The 16,132-nt window shown below is 45.2% G+C and overlaps 1 protein-coding gene across 3 annotated transcripts in view; it reads left to right on the forward strand.

Moving 5' to 3' along the window:
• The window catches only part of VAPB (VAMP associated protein B and C), a 48,012-nt gene that overhangs the window by 17,026 nt on the left and 14,854 nt on the right, over nucleotides 1-16,132 (forward strand). For 2 of the 3 annotated variants that reach the window (XM_025039729.1, XM_025039728.1), the window contains exon 2: nucleotides 5,946-6,098. In XM_025039729.1, coding sequence (XP_024895497.1) covers nucleotides 5,946-6,098 — 153 coding nt within the window. Of the gene's footprint in view, nucleotides 1-5,628; nucleotides 5,693-5,945; nucleotides 6,099-16,132 lie in introns of those variants that run through there. The other variant, XM_025039730.1, reaches the window with a different exon arrangement.

Consider the following 16,132-nt stretch of genomic DNA (forward strand, 5'->3'; position numbering starts at 1 on the left):
TTTAAATATAAGTGTTTTAGGTTTTGGCTCTTCCGGTTAGTGTGTATTGAGATCTCATTCTTTCATTGTTTTAATTTGCAATTTCCAAATGACATGTTGAACATCTTTTATTTGTATATTTTTTCCATCTGTATGTTTTATTTTCCATCTGTATATTTTTGATGAGGTGTTCGTTCGATCTTTTACCTAGTTTTTAATTGGGTTGTTTGTTTATTGTCGAGTTTTAAGAGGGTTTTATTTGTATATTTTGGATGACAGTCCTTTATCAAATTCCGCCCTCCACCCCCCACCCCCCCAAATATGATTTTGCAAATACCTTCTCCCAGTCTGTAGCTTGCTTGTCTTCTTCCTCTGGATAGTATCTATTGCAGAACAGACATTTTTAGTTTTAACGAAGTCCAGCTTATCAATTATTTCTACAGATTGTGGCTTTGTGTTGTATCTGAAAAGTCATCATCAAACCCAAGGTAATCCAGATTTTCTTCTATGTTATCTTCTAGGAGTTTTATGGTCTTGTATTTTAGATAGATCTTTATTTTTCTAGTTGAATTGAATTGCTGAGTAAAAATAAAAGGATATATTTACCCCTTAAAAAATTCTGTCCTGCTGTTTACAGATGGGATGATATGATATGCTTGAGATTATACACATGAGTAGCACCAAGGTCGAGTTTTTGAGTTCACTTGGAGTTCTCACTGTTAACCTTTTACAGGTGTTCGGCCCTGACCTCAGGAGCTTTGTTATAGTCTCTTCCTGCGTAGGTCTCTTAATGAACGGTTACAGAGAAGTGCTTAAACCATGCACAGATTGGTAAAGTGTTCAAGATTTGATGGGATACTCTTTCCACAGATTGCTTTCGTGTTTCCTGATTGATAAGTTTTATAGCTATTTTTGATGAAATTTTCAATACAACCTGAACTTACACTGTTGAGAAGTTTGCTGGTTTGTGACCTTTAAACCAGCACTTTGTAATTCTAAGGCTCCATTTTTGTAAGACTGAAAAATTGACTGTCCCTCCTTTTACATTTAATGCTATGCATATTTCTGCTGGCATTGTTTTTGCTTTCTAAAGTCAATTCTAGATCTTCTTTCCGTCTTAAAATACACTTTAAAATGACAATAAGACAAGGCTGGGTATAGGAAATACAGTAAGTCAATAGGTTCTGGGGCTTTAAGCAAAACGGTATAAGAAACCAGTTTTCCATAGGCTCATGGACTTAAACAAGAGTTAAGTTCTTAGGGCATGTCTCAATGTTATAACGAAACAATGTTATTCTGTTTGAGGACCTACTGTATTTTATACTGTGCTTAATTAGCTTTATCTAAATACCTTAAGAGCATGTCAAGGAATTCCTATTCAAGTTAATACTATTCATGGACATCTGTCAAACTCACAAGAATTTTCACAGGTGAGTATGCATAACACAGGGCATAAAGAACATTATTTAAATTGTTAAAAAGAAAAAAATTAAAGAATATTCCTAGTTTCTTTCAAAATCATGTTTCTTCATTTTTCTTGACCTCCCATTTCGCATTTTAGATGCTTAGTTTCTAGTTTTGTATAAATATCATTTGAAGTAAGGAATAGAATATTAGAAAGAAAGATGAGTAAAAATATATGCTGTGGTTTTAGAGATACCAAATCATTTTTTTATCTCTTAAAAGAAAAAAGTCTAACTTTCGAAAGAGATTTCATTTGTAAAATTGACTCTGTACTTTATAAGCAATGTTTAAATTCATTGGTGATAAATAATGCATGTTGATATAGTAAAATCCCATTTTTTACATAATGCTTTAATGGAAATGGCAGTTTTATGAAATGAAAGTGACTAGTAAAAATCTGAATGATGCTCATAAGCCCTTACATCATTTTTATTGAGTTTTTTGTGTATTCTAATTCATTAATACAGGGGGAAAGGAGAACACTAACATGGTTTATTTCCTATAATTACTCAAATCAAACAGAATTTATTTTCAATAAAATTCTTACAGTAAATTGCCAGGGGTGGAGAGAGGAGAGTTGGCCTGGTTTTTACAAAATGTCTTGATTTTTACTCATGAGAATTTGCTGTTTTACCAGTGATATCATTTACTTGCATATATTTTCAGTATATTTCCCTCCAGATTTTTACAAATTAAAATTTATATAAGCCCAAGAAATCCCTAAAAGGCCCAGAATTGATTGTTGAGGAGAAGTATGGAATATTTATTTTATCCTGCTTATTACTGCAAACATTGTCGTAGTAATTTAGACATCTTTTCCAAAAACAGCTTAGTGTTTACAGTTAAATTTGGTTTATGCTTTTTGTGGAGTGAGTACCTAGAAGAAGAGATCAGTGTAAGGGAAAACAAATACAGCAGGCCCCCAAACAATGTTGTTTTATTCAAGGTAGTTCCGTTATAATGTTGATAAGATGCCATAGGAACTGAAGTCTTGATTCTACCAAATAGCCTTCGGCAGAATTGGTTTCATTGTATGTTGTTTTGCCTAAAGTCACAGGACTGATCCATGATGTTAAGTAAGGACCTAGCTGTACTTTAAAAACTCAGGCTCCCTCAACTTCATGAGGTAGGGCAGGGAGGAAGAAATTGAGTTGGGAATGAGTAAGTATTCTTAATTTCATCATGGTACGATCTTGCTAGCATTCCTGTTTTCTGCTCAGTATATTTCAGACCACCTTAGAAAAATAGGGGCGGGGGGGGACACGCGCACCTGCACACCTTTGGATATGTTTGTGGGCCAGTATGAATTCTTGGCATTCTGATCTGAAGATGCTTCCGTGTTCTGGATGCAGAATTTTGTTGAAACTAATAACTTTAAGCTTATATTTCGAAAGCTTTAAGGCCTGATAGTTTATGAATCACCTTTAAACTGTCAGTGGGTATCTCTCCCCCACCGGCCTTATATTTGAAAGCTCACCCCTTTGTAGCAACTTTATGTAGACATACATTCTTGTCTGTTTCCTTCTCCGTTCCTCCAGCATTTTGGGGCTGTTTGAGCTGGAGATGCACTGAAAGGGAGTTCTTGTGAGTGGCGATTTTTGTGTGAGTGCCGGGGAACATATGTAGGGCGTGACTGTGCCCACGTAGGCCTTGTGTGCTGTTTGTACATGCATGTATGTGCGTATATATGTGTGCGTTTTCTTTGGCCCCAGAATGCTGGAGTTGTGTTGAGCTATTTTTTTTTTCATTTACCATTGCTGAAGTGATCTCCACCCTAAGCAGGCAAAAGAGACTTAAATGGGAGATCAGAGTTTCTCCATCTTTATTATGAGATAGGCTGCATGCGTTGGCTTGCGGAAGAGGGTAGAGTCACAGAGCTGCTGCCTCCATAATCCCCCAAACACTGCCTCAGCACCAAGTGTCCTGTTTCTCCCTTCATGCCAAAAACTCGACAGAAGGATGGAGCGTTGTCAGCATCTGGCTTTCCCTCACTGTAGCTGAAATTCCTCTTGGGCCACAGGGTGCCAGCCCTCGTGTGTAAGCTCTTAGTGCTCAGTAAGTGCACAGAGCATGGAGAGGAGGTTGTGCTGGAGTCTGTAGATGAGACGGACACCTGGCCACCACCGCACCTGCACAGTGCCTCCCTCTCGTGGCTCCCATCCTGGCTCCCGGAGGGGCAAAGGCAGGACTTACTGGAAAAGTAAACAAACGGAGAAATCATCTTCAGGCATTTCGTTCTTGAAGGTATCATTGCCCTTGAAATGAGAATAGCTTTTAGTGTAAGTAACCGCAGAACGATAGATGATCTGGTAATATAGTTGGTTCCGTTTTAATGGGACATATGCCTTCCGAAAAAGCACCGTGCTACACAGAATAGCGCAATAAAAACCAAGGATTTACAAGGGGAAAACAGTTAGGTGCACAAGGCTCAGAAGCTTTGTCGGAGACACACACACACACACACACACACAGGGAACTAACAAAGGCAGTAGAACAGTTTTACGCACATTAAATGGGTAGGAAGCTTATAAATCCTACGTACGGTTAAATACGGCACTTTACCCTGGAAAAGACGTGACGTTTGCTCAGAGAGGTGGGCGGGCATCGGGAAGGTCTCAGTTTGTGAATTACTGTGAGGGAAAGGAAGGAGGGCTACCTGACATGGAAGGGAAAGTTGTTGACGCCAGGTGGGATGGGCGTGGCTCCCAACCCACAGGACAGACTGAGGTAGCTGGTGTTGTAGGTGTGTATTTTGTGTATTTCTGTGCAGCGTGTTTCAGCAGAATTCAGTTTTCTGTGTTCACCTAGCGTTTCTTGCAGACAAAATCACGCATAAGCAAATGTGAAATTCGTTTTATGCTCAGATTGTCCCCCTAATATGCACATCAATCACATTGGAACAAATTCACAGTTTCAAAATAAGCTTTATAGTAGAACTGGCTGTAGTTGATTTGATTTTGGAATTGAGTTTCTTTTCCTTTTTTCCTTTCCACCATTATTGATTTCTTAATTTATATTTAAGTTAAGACCACATCAGATTGATTTTTCACACCCTGAGTACCTCTAGAGGAGAGCAAGCAGCCTGAGATTTTAATGTTGCTAGTGGTAATCTATGAGGTAGTTTCCTGCTTGGTGAATGAATCTCTGTGTGTATCTGTGTCTGTGTGGACACACACACGCACGCAGAGAGAGGCCTTCCCTAGACGCCAGGCACAGCAACAGGGAGGGAGGATATCGTCCTTGTCCTCGGGGGCTTGGAGTCTCTGAACCGTTTTCAAGGCATGGATTTGAATGTTCTTTTGTTGGTTGGGTCTTCCTCGGGAACTGACAAAGCAGCATGGCGTGTTTCTTAGTTCGGGAACACAGACACGCTGTACCTCCCCGCCCCATCTCCTGCTTCCTTGTAGAGACGGGAGTAAAGAGCTTGCCCGGAGCAAACAAAGGTGTCATTGATTTACATGGTGAAAACAAGTAAATTGAAAAGGACCTAAGAGGTGTTGTAGTTCAGCCCTCCCACCTGACTCCTTAATAAACCGGGGGTCAGGTGTCCATGGTAGATAGGTAGTGGAGAAGTGGGTTTCTGTTTCTGTTACCCGCGCCCCGCCCCACACACACGTGTGTACGTGCTGTTCGTATAAGCGTAGATGATAGAGAAAGACCTGCATCGTCACCTCAGGGGACAGAGGAAAGCTTATTAACTTCCTCTTTGTACACCTTTTATTGTTTGGCTTCTTGTAAGAAGCATGTTTTACTTTTTTAATTAAAAAAATTTAATAAAGTAGAAAATGAATAAATAATAATGAAATATACCCTCAGGACACACTGAGCTTCGTTTCAATCTTCATTAGCCTGGGTAGTTAAAACCGAGTGTGACGTTTCAGGTGTGGGCTGCCTGGCGGGACTAAGAGCTCACGGTGGCCTAGGCCGTAGTAACTTTCCTGGCAGCCACACTGTCGTTGGGGGTTTCCGTGTTTATAGACCATTAACACTTCAGAATAGTTCTTACGTCAGCCCCGCTCAGCACACTCTGCTGTTGATGATCGTTTTGGACCCAGGTCTAGTCTCTTACATTCTCCCTCTCAGATTTCATCTTTTCGTTGTGGAAACCAGTATTTCGCATGGGTTGAGAACTGGTCTTGGGTCCAGAATGCCTGGTTAGAGCCTCACTGTCACTGACTAGTATGAAAACTTACAGAAGGGATGGGTCCGCCCGAGCCTCCGGTTCCTCGTCTGCCAAACAGCAGTAATCGTAAGTAGGGAGATTTCAGCAAGATGCCCTCCGCACTAGGTGCCAGGGTGGCACGGCGAGGGCACGGTGAGCTTCAGTTGTTACTGGGGCGCATTAACCTCAGCTCCTCTCTTTTATCCGTGGCAGTGAGATAGTTTCGGATCTTAAACCTTCTCTTAACCATGTTCCATATCCCTCCCGACCCCAGACCATAAAGTCAACTTTCTCCACTTTCCTCCTGGGATCCCCAGTCAGCCTCTGTCTCCTTCCACAGGTCCCTTCACCGACGTTGTCACCACCAACCTAAAGCTCGGCAACCCGACAGACCGCAGCGTGTGTTTTAAAGTGAAGACCACAGCCCCGCGCAGGTACTGCGTGAGGCCCAACAGCGGGGTCATCGACGCGGGGGCCGCGGTCAACGTGTCCGGTGAGTGCCGAGGCGGTGGGGCCCCTGGGGCCGCGGGGTTCCTCAGCGCTGCGTTTGCTGTGCAGCAGGGTGCGCGGGTCGGCTTCTCCCCCGCCCTCCATGCCTAGGGGTTCCACTCACCTTTTGTTTTCCTACAGTTAACGGCTCCTTGGTTTAACGCTTTACAGCCTTTGCGCCCTAGTAGTCAAAGTGGTAACTTCAGACTTTACTTCAGGAGTTCGGTTTTCACTCCCTTGAAATTAAATCTGCCCTTTGGCAATAAATAAAAAAGGGCTAAACAAACTTAATTTTACTTTGTGGGAGAAAGCTAAATGGAGTTATTTCCTTATTTAAGCTAAATGATTTCTGACGTTAAGCTCATGTCATTTCCAGTGATTGGTAACTGCATTTTACTGACTGTGAAAAGCTGAGGGAGATGAGGGCTGAGGAAATTGGAATATATTCAAGAGTGTGAGTTTTGTGCATGTCTGATGGGTTTTTTCCCCTTCTGTCTGAGAGCGCATATATTTTGCAAAGTCCAACTTTCGACAGGATGCTGGTAAAGTACCCAAATTGAGAATTGGATTTCAGAATTAGGGAGATGTAAGTGATGGGTTTGAGTTTAAATGTATTTGAGAAACGGAATAAACTTTTAGCTTGTTAGAACTTCTGGATCCAAGAATGCCTTTGTGTTCGTGGAGGAGCTGTGGGGGCGTGTGTTTATCCTTTAAGTATCAGGAGAATGTGTCACAGCGGGCTCTGCATCATTAGAAACTACTACTCATTTGAAATGGGTACCTGGCTGGCTTTTTCCATGACAGATTTTGATTGTGATACATTTGGCTGGCTATTCACTTGACGCCTCAAAGAAAATGATTCACTTCTTTGGAAAGATATAAGGTGTTTCATTATCTGATCATTTCTGCAAACTCGTATTCTCCACATCCATTGGTGTCTCTCATTATGGCGCCCACACCAGCTTTCCCCCTGTGCACTTCTCTCTGAGGCTGTAAGACCTGATCTGGATTCTTAAATTGGCTTATTATCCAAGAGAAGTCAGGAGGGTAGGAGCCAACATTCACTGAGAGTCTCCTATGTGCTGGGCCTGCGCACACGTCACCACATGTAATTTCTGTTCTCGGCCCTGTTGAACGGAGAAGGGCACCAGCGTCCGTGGGCTCACAAAACTGGCAGTTGACAGAGCCAAGATGTGGATGATTCTGCCAGACTCTTGAAACCATAGCACCTGGGAGAAGGGACGGGGCCCAGGGTGTTGGTGTTTCTGTACCCCCTTGGGTCCATAAGGTTTAAAAAAAAGTGGGTTTCGGGTTTTTTGTTGAAATCAAGGGCAGCTGAACTCTTTCATTCCCTTTTTTTATTGACTTTTTTCCCCTCTAGATTTCCTTGCCCATATCAAATTTGAGCAAAGTTGTCAGTAGATAAGAATTACCAATTTTCTCAGTGAATATGGGAGCAGCAATCTCAACAGGCAGTTGGACAGTGTAGGTGTGCGTTCCAGTATTAGAAGTGTGTGCGTGTGTGTCTGTGTGTCTGTCTCTATCTCTTCCAGAAAGATTCATCCTTCTCCATCATAGAAATGTTTTTTAAAGTAAAAACTTACCCTGCGCATTTGTTTTGCTTTATGGTTACCTTCTCTAGGAAGACCAAGATATTGCAGTGTGGCCTTCCTCTTGCAGATAAGGTACAGAGTGGGCTGTGGTCATCAACAGTCGCATGGGTGATGAGGGGCACAGGTAGTATTTGTAGGCAGGTGTCTTTGCTCCCGATCCAGTGGCCGTAAATTGCTTCGCAGTGTTAGGGGATGGCCCACTTACAGACAAGTATAAAACATGAGGTACTGTGGCTCTCAAAATGTGACGTACTTGGGAAAAGAGCAGTTGAATATTAAAATGTCTGTGCGTCTTCGGGCTTTCCTCCTAGATGAGACAAGATGATGTTTTCCTGTGAAGAATAGGCTCCTTCGTTCTCACTTGGTGTGTGTGTGTCTCAGCGCTCGAGGGGCGCCGGGGCGAAGCCCGCTGCCGTTGCCTTTCCGGGACAGCCTCGGCCGTCGGCAGAGGAGGCTGGTGCCGTTCGCTGCAGTTTCACGTGCCGTATCATTTATTAGACGTTCAAATCTTGGGGTAAAAAGCACCGCGCTTTTCCAGGGGTCCTGTCAAATGCAGCTATGTGACGACCCCCTGGTGAGTACGTAGCGTGCGCAGGGCCCTTTGGGAGAGGCCAGCTTCGGGGGGAGGAGGGTGCCAGAGGACCGCAGTGCAGATGATCCGGAGGCCAGCCTTCCCTTCGCCCCAGTGAGCACGTGGCCAAGCTTGGCCTCTCCCACTCTTTTCAAAGGCTGCCAGACCCGGGGTCCAGAAACCTGAGCAGGAAGCCCCGTCTGTGATGTAACTTGTCGGCCGATCTTTGGCCAGTCCCTTAAGCTCTAGGTTCTGGGTTTCTCACTTGTAAAGCGGAGAGAATAGTCTGCCTCGGTGTCTACCGACGCCGTGTGAACGGGAAACCGGTTACGGGGAGGGGCTGCCTCCTTCTGCCACCGGCTTTGACGTAAACTGGATAGTCTTTTTCTGAAAGTGGATTGTACATATTTGAATTGCCTTTTTAGAAGTAAACTAATTTCATACATTTTATTCATTTATAGACTTTTTCTAATTTTAAAAAGAAATTTGTGTTTTTTTCTTTTTTCTCTAATATACATTTGTTTTATAGTGAAAAGCTGCTAGTAAATTTTCAGATATAATCTGTAAAAATATGGTCATCAGATCAACTTAAAATAGTACCAGCATTGTCCTGCCTAGCACACAGAATGTCACAGCATACCTGAAGAGGACATGACGAGTATGTTATTTCTCTCCCATTTCTGAGAACCCCTGAGATGTGCTAGCTGTTAGGGAAGGTTATAAATCATTCTTTCAGGGAGAGGGGCGGGAAGGGAGGAAAAGGAAAGAAGGGTGGGATGATACCCACCCAGGGACCTGGCCAGAGAGACTGAGGTTTCGAGGGCACACAAACCAGGAGTGCGACGTGGAGACGTTTTCGCCGTCAGACGTCTTTCCGACACGCCCTGCGAAGCTCTTACCAGCTGTAGATTAGCCTTATATGTGAGGGACCTTAACATTTGTCAAAAGTCCAGACTCTGACCTTTCATGTTATTTTCTTCAGAAAATGGCAAATCACTTATTGGGTCCTTAAAAAAAAAAAAATCCTTTGTTTTATAAACTTAGGTGGTAAAAGTAATGGTTGGAAACAGACATAGCCCACACTTTGTGTGTCAGTAGATGAAAATGTGGGGATCTGGTCACTCAGGTATTTGAGTCCTTTTCTTTGCCCTTTACCTAGGTTCTCGTCTCGTCCTTACAGTGGCCCCTTCTGGGACCTGTGCCTGTTGGTCGAGGCAGTGCGGTAGGTGAGCGGATGCAAGGTGCCTTTCGTTTGTGTTCAGAGGCCCAGAATGCCTGGTTTTGGCTGCTTGCTCCCTGATACACACCACCTACTAGAGATGGCTTTGAATTATTCAAATCTGGACCTCAGCAAAATAGGCACACTTACATGGAGATTGGAGGAGAGGAGATTGGATTTTTTTCCCTCCTGAGATTCTAAATGCAAAGAAAATAGGACTTTCTGAATTAATGAATTGTTTGAAGCAGTGGGGGGTCTCCCCATTTGTTCTAGCTTTACAAAATTAAATGTATTTTCTGAACTGTTTGGTGGGAAAATATTTTTAAGGTAGATAATTTCTGAAAATGTCTTTGTCGTAAGCTGTTAGTGGTTGTGAATTTTTTTTTGATGCCGCAGTTTAATAATGAGGGAGTTTTCCATTAATATTCCAAACCACGTTTGCCAGCGGATACAGCAGGTGAAGTGGTGGAATTATGGGCCCATCAGAGATACTTACGCTTCCTGTAATATGATACTAAGTTTAATATTTTTATAACCGTCACTGAATTCTCATTTCACAAAAGTAGTAAGCACGCTTCCATTTGCAGTGCAGTTACGCACGTTGGCTGCCTGTGCACCAAGAAGATTAGAAACGCAGAACATCTGTGTCCTGTGGGGGCGTTGAGAAGAGTCATCAGAGACACCGGTATTTAGGTGCAGGTGCCTTTCCTAAGTGTGCGCTGGAGACCGAACATGGAATTGAGACAAATACCAGCCTTCTAGTGTCCGAATCTGTATTTTAAACTAAAATTCAGAGAATCAAAGAGCAATATTCATTCCTGACATAGAGCCCTTTTCAGCACTTACTTCAATCACATTTAAAGCATGAGCTTCTTCCAGTAAAATCCGGAGAACCGACAGTGAATATCAGCAACTCTTCTTGGATGGAAACATCGGTCAGTTAATGTAATTGGGTAGTATGGCAGTCGGCAGTTAATGCTTTGAAGATATTGCTGGCTCAGCTTCATGGAGCCGCTTGCTTGCTGTGGACCAGCCAGCCTCGGGCTGCGCGTTTGGGTGATTCGCACCGGAGCACAAGCGCCCTGGCCTGCGAGGAGGGAGTCAGGCTCTCTTCTGCCGAGCGCTGACAGGTGCGAGCTAAATTCGGAGGGTTTGGGTGTCTTCACAGCGACATTCTTCTTCGTTTGACCATTTGCTTCAGAACTGAAGTCTGATCAGCGAAACCTTTTTATAACTGGTTTTCGCGAACCAGGTTTATTATTCTCAGATCAGAACAGCTCACATTCATACTTAAGAGATGTCTTTCTTTTTTTCACCACATGAGATTCTGTTTTTTAAAGGAAATGACCAACAAAATTTCAGCATAATTGTGCTTTTAAAGATTTTTAAAAGTTTACCGTAACATTTACATTTTTTAAGAATTGTTTCACTTTTTATGAGTATGACACAATTTGTTTCTTCTTTACATTTTCAAAGACCAGCAGGACTAATCTAGTGCATTCGGAGCACCTCATTTAGCTGAAGGCAGCTTTAGCTGCACGATGTGACTGAGAAGCAAACACTAAGCAAAACGTTTGGGCGCCAAAGTCATGTTCTTACCGTCATTACAGCCTTTCCAGATCTGTACACTTGAGCTCCTCAGTCTCCACGCTCCTGTTTGCTCTTACTTCAGCTCACTGTTAACCAGTCACAGGCCAGAATGAGAAGAAAGGGCTACGGAAGGTGGCCACAGGGGCAGGCCGGACAGGAGCGCTCGGAGGTAACAGGGACCTGGAGTGCCTGGAGCGCCCCGGTAGACCAGTCTCCGTATTCCAGCTGACCAGCCCTGAGAGGCCCGGCTCGCCGGCCTTCCTGCGCTGGGATGCAGTGTCTGTGGCACGACACGAGCGTGAGCAGGAAAAAGCCGAGTGTGTTCCATTGTGAAGTTTTGGGAGACGGAAATGCTTTGGAGTTTTGTAAAAAGATGTACATTTTTAAAAAATATTTGTAAAAAAGAGTGAATGAGTCTTGTTCTTTGGCCAGTGCCTACATCTGGCACACTTCATCTTCCAGTGACGCTGGGGTCTGTTTGTACTAGTCTCCGCGCGAATAAATTAATCAGACTATATGAGGAGTTCTTTATCTAGGACGGGCCATGCCGAGCTGGAAAATCCTCTGGCGAACACAAAGACAGTTCAGTGTTAACTTATCTATAAATAGGTAAAATCAGTTATTTACCAGCTAGACGTGTAGTTCCATCCACAGGTCCCTAAATAGGCCGAGGTCCAGGAAAGTGGTGATGTTTTCAACATCTTGAGAATCCTAAAGGAATCAATCAATTTACTCATGATAATGGTACACAGTTTAACCAAAATGTTGAGTCACTTTGCTTTAGGCTAGAATCGTATTGCCTCGTTGTGGTAGCGCTAGTTATCCTAAGCTGATCAAAGCTCTGGTCTCTGATCCGTTTTAAATAGTAGAGCAGCAGTTTCGTCATTAGCCCGTAAACGCAGCGTGGTAGAGAACCGCCTTCGACATCCAGGCTGTAGGAAAGGCAGGAGACGACGGGGCGAGGACAGTGGTGAGAAGACTGGACACCATGCCCTAGACCGCGGGGAGGAGAGCGAGCGCCTCTGCGGAGCGGGAGAGGCGAGCTGGCTGGTCGAGGGTTCGGGGGTTTCCTCTTCTCTGTGCGGCCTCACTGTGCGTGTTGGGAGAGAAGGAGCACACCCGTCACCCAGTGCAAACCTCAGGTTAGTACCCAGAATGTGAGGTAGCAGCACCCGAAGTCCCGGTCTGGCTCTGACTGGGAAGAAAAGGCAGACGTGTCGGAGGGAGCTTAGGAGTCTTCGTAGGAAACACTGTCCACCGGTTGCATGAGGCCCCATGATAAGAACAGGGTGTGAAGTGGCAGCTCCCGTAGGAGCTGTGGTGTCAGGACGGGTCGTGTAGCCTGTGTTCTCCAGGTGTGGTCCCTGGACCAGCAGCGCCAGCGTCTGCTGGGGACATGTTAGAAATACGTGTTCTCAACCCCACCCCAGACCTGTCGAATCAGAAACGCTGGAGGTGGGGTCCAGTCACGTGCAAGCACTCCATGTGATTCTGATGCATGCTGAAGCTTGAGACCCCCGCCTGCCAGAGTCGTAGGGTAATCCCTGATGGTCTGTTGAGATCTGAGTGGGGCAGGGGTCCAGAAGGGACAAGCCAGGTAGGGTCAACGTAAGAGGAGACTTTGGTAATGACGAGAGGACACCCTGGGTCTGGGGTGTAGCCAGCGCAGTGTTCACACCGGGCAGGCCAGCAAGGGACCTGTTGTTGGGTCACCCCAGGAAGTCTGAGGAGAACCAGACTGTGACGAGTTGAACTGATTGTCTTTTACATGGGCAATGGGCTTTTTGGTAGGAGGTTTTTGATCTGAGGAATATCACGATGACGAATAGGGTGTTTAGGGGGATATTGCATTTGTAAGAGTTTAGGGGCACTGCGGGGAGACTTGGTTGGGAGAGAAACTGAGACGAGCTCCTCGCTGGAGAATCTGTGTGTCAGTGGAGGCTTGGGCCGAGATTGTGGTCATCTAAAATGAGGAGAGAGAAACATTTTGAAGAGAAGAGTGAGATGAAAAGTAATAATAAAATGTGCACTGTGGTGCTTATTAGACTTTTATTCGTTAGCTCTTTACCGTCATGACGCAAATGGAAATGATCTGCGACCTGTTTGGGTTCTCGTAGGCACTTTTATGCCGCATCTAATCATGTCATCTCTCCGAGGGCGCTGTGTGTGTGGTGTGTGTGTGTGGTGTGTGTGTGTGTGTGTGTGTGTGTGTGTGTGTGTGTGTGTGTGTGTGTGTGTGTGAGAGAGGTAGCATGTAGTCTGCATTTCTTCTCTTCTGGTCTTATTGATCCAGTGTTTATGACTCCAAAAGCCCTTTCTGATCGAGATCCCACCTTTGCGATCTGTGACACAGTGGACATCGCGTCAGGAAGGGTTAACGTCGCTGAGTGGTGACTGGTGTCCAGGCTGTCTCTTGGTAACAGGCTTCTTTTAAAGTAGTATCAGCAGATACATCTTAAAAGCAGGCTAGATGGTTCACTTAAGAGGGTTTGATCATCAGTGTCTCTGGTATTCAAGTGGAATAAGTTAAGTTAATGGGAAGCTCTCTTGTAGCCTGTCATGGGAAAAGCACATAATTTCTGTCACAGTCTGCATGTGCGGAGCTGACAGAACGAACGATTAGCAGCGTTTATCCCGCCGTGTCCTCATGAAGCTCCAGCTGACAGGGCACAGCAAATTGAATTTGACGCGGAATGGGAGTAGCTGAGAAATACAAACTTTTTGGGATGAGTAGGGGGCCACATTAAATAGGGTGTGGACATGGAGGCATAGCCAGGGTTCGTGAAGTTCCACCAGGTCTGGGTGGCCGCTCGACCTCTGTGGTCACTCTCCCTGGCTGTTTGGGAGCCCGGAGGGGAGGGGAGCTGGTAGGTGGCAGACCCCTTCCTCTCCACGTGCAGCTGACGGCAAGGGGAGAGTCGCTGCAGCGGGGGAGTGGCGAGTGCCTGCCTCACACCCTGAGTTTTCTGGGGGTCCCCCAGCGGGCCGCGACGTGCACTGACGGGTCACCTTCAGCTCCTGCCAGCCTCACTAGCATCGGGCAGCCGCGTTGGCCCTTCACAGATGCCCGCCCTCGCAGCGTACCTGCTGGCCTGGCTGTCCCCAGTGCTCCTCCTGGTGACTGGTGCCCACCCTGACCCACTTCTTCGTGTGCTTACACTCGTGTTTAATCCAACGGTCTAAACGTCACAGTCCTCCAGACCCATGCTGTGACGACTGGCAGGTGGGACACTGTAGGCCTGGAGCTGTGCCGATGATGGCGTCTGTAAGGCCCACGGCAGTAGTGGGTCTCAGACAGCACCCTTCTGCAGAGGGGGAGCAAGCCCCTGCAAGGTGGTTGGCTTAGAGGAACCGCAGCCCCCTCCCTGTAGGGGACACCTGTGCACGCACATGTGCTTCCCATTCCACCAGAGGCCCCGATATGTACCGAACTCAAAGCTCGGTTCGTGTGAGGCTGCCTTGTCCTCTCTCTCAGACTGCAGTTTCTCCCACGCGGGGCACTGCGTAAAGCTGCCAGGCCTTGCCATGATACTTGACCAGATCGTTTTCCTACCGTGGGCCTGCGGGACGGCTTGGTGTGGAGTAGAGTGTCCAGACACTTCAGTCTCAGGACCCCTTTACATGCTTAAAAATTGAAGACCCAAAGCACTTTTGTGTTTGTAGGTTGTATCAATATTTGTCATATTACAGATTAAACCGAGAAATCTAAAAAGGATTAATTTATTACATAATCACATTAATAAATCAGTTACATGCTAGCAATAACATTTTTAATGAAAAACATTTCAAAAAATGTACTAAGACTGGCATTGACACGTTTTGCCGTCTCTTCAACGTCTGGCTTCGTAGAAGACAAGCTGGACTTTCCACCTGCATTTGCATTTAGCCTGCTATAAGGTGGTGTTTTGTTTTGGTGAATGAATATGAAGGAAAACCACTTTACCACAGATATGTATTTGTAAAAGGGATGAGTATTTTAAATAGCTTTCCCAGACCATTATGGGCATTATTCTTTAACACTACACCAAAACTTGCCAAGTGGCACTTTCTTAAATCAGTACAGTGTGGAATCTGAAACCATGTCAGTGACGCGTGTGGGCTTCGTTTCACCAAATGCACTGGCCTCTCTCGCACTTGGAGTGCATTTTGTGGTATTGTTAGCTGAGTCTTGCAGGTCTCCCAAATGTTGACATATTTCTTTACATAATATCAAAAAATCACAGTTGTTGTTATTTCCACCGATCTCATCGGAAAAAGTCTTTAAGTCTTTGAGAAACTTTGAAGCTCTTGGTGACAGATATGTTTTCCAAGATTCTGAATTTTGCTTGAAAGCCTGGATTTTACGAGTTGCTTTCCTTGCACCGATAGACTTCATTCACTTTTGAGAAGACATCTGCCACACACCCGCCTCTCAATAACCGTAGTTTCTTTGTTGGTTGTTCTTTCAAGTGAATGGTGTTTCACGAGAAAGTGTCCCATTCAGCTCACAAGCCAAACAATTGCACAGTGCTTTTCCCAAGAGGGCAGAAATGCTTCATGTGTCCTTGCTGTTTTACGGTACAGTGCTAAGATGTGCTGTCACACGTTGAATTTAGTAAAATGATTCATTTTCATCGAGGACATTCTTAAGTGAACTTGGCCTTTGTAAAAAAGCAAACACTGAGAGGTGGCAGAGACGCGGGCACTGCAGGGCCACACCTGCTCTGTGCTCGGGGGCGAGCGGTTTCCCTCCCCATAGCTCTCGTGTCAGCATTGCCGGATGGCAGCACAGGGTAAAAGGCATGCAGTGTCTTGGTATTATCATGACCGCAGTTTCGACTTAATGGATCACCTGATGGAGGTCCCTCGGGTTTGTGGGTGATGCTTTGAGAACCTGTGGTGTGGGTGGCTGACTCTGGAGGCAAAGCCAGTATGGAGCACGGACGGGCTCCATCATTTAATGTGCTGGCCTTGGGACCTGAGTGAGGCCACTTAGCCTTTCTAAGCCCTGCCTTCTCGTCTGGGAAATGAAGACATGGGCTTCTTTAATGGATTCTTTGAGGACC

The sequence above is a fragment of the Pteropus alecto genome, unplaced genomic scaffold, assembly GCF_000325575.1.
Source record: "Pteropus alecto unplaced genomic scaffold, ASM32557v1 scaffold45, whole genome shotgun sequence".
Taxonomy (NCBI): Eukaryota; Metazoa; Chordata; class Mammalia; order Chiroptera; family Pteropodidae; genus Pteropus; species Pteropus alecto.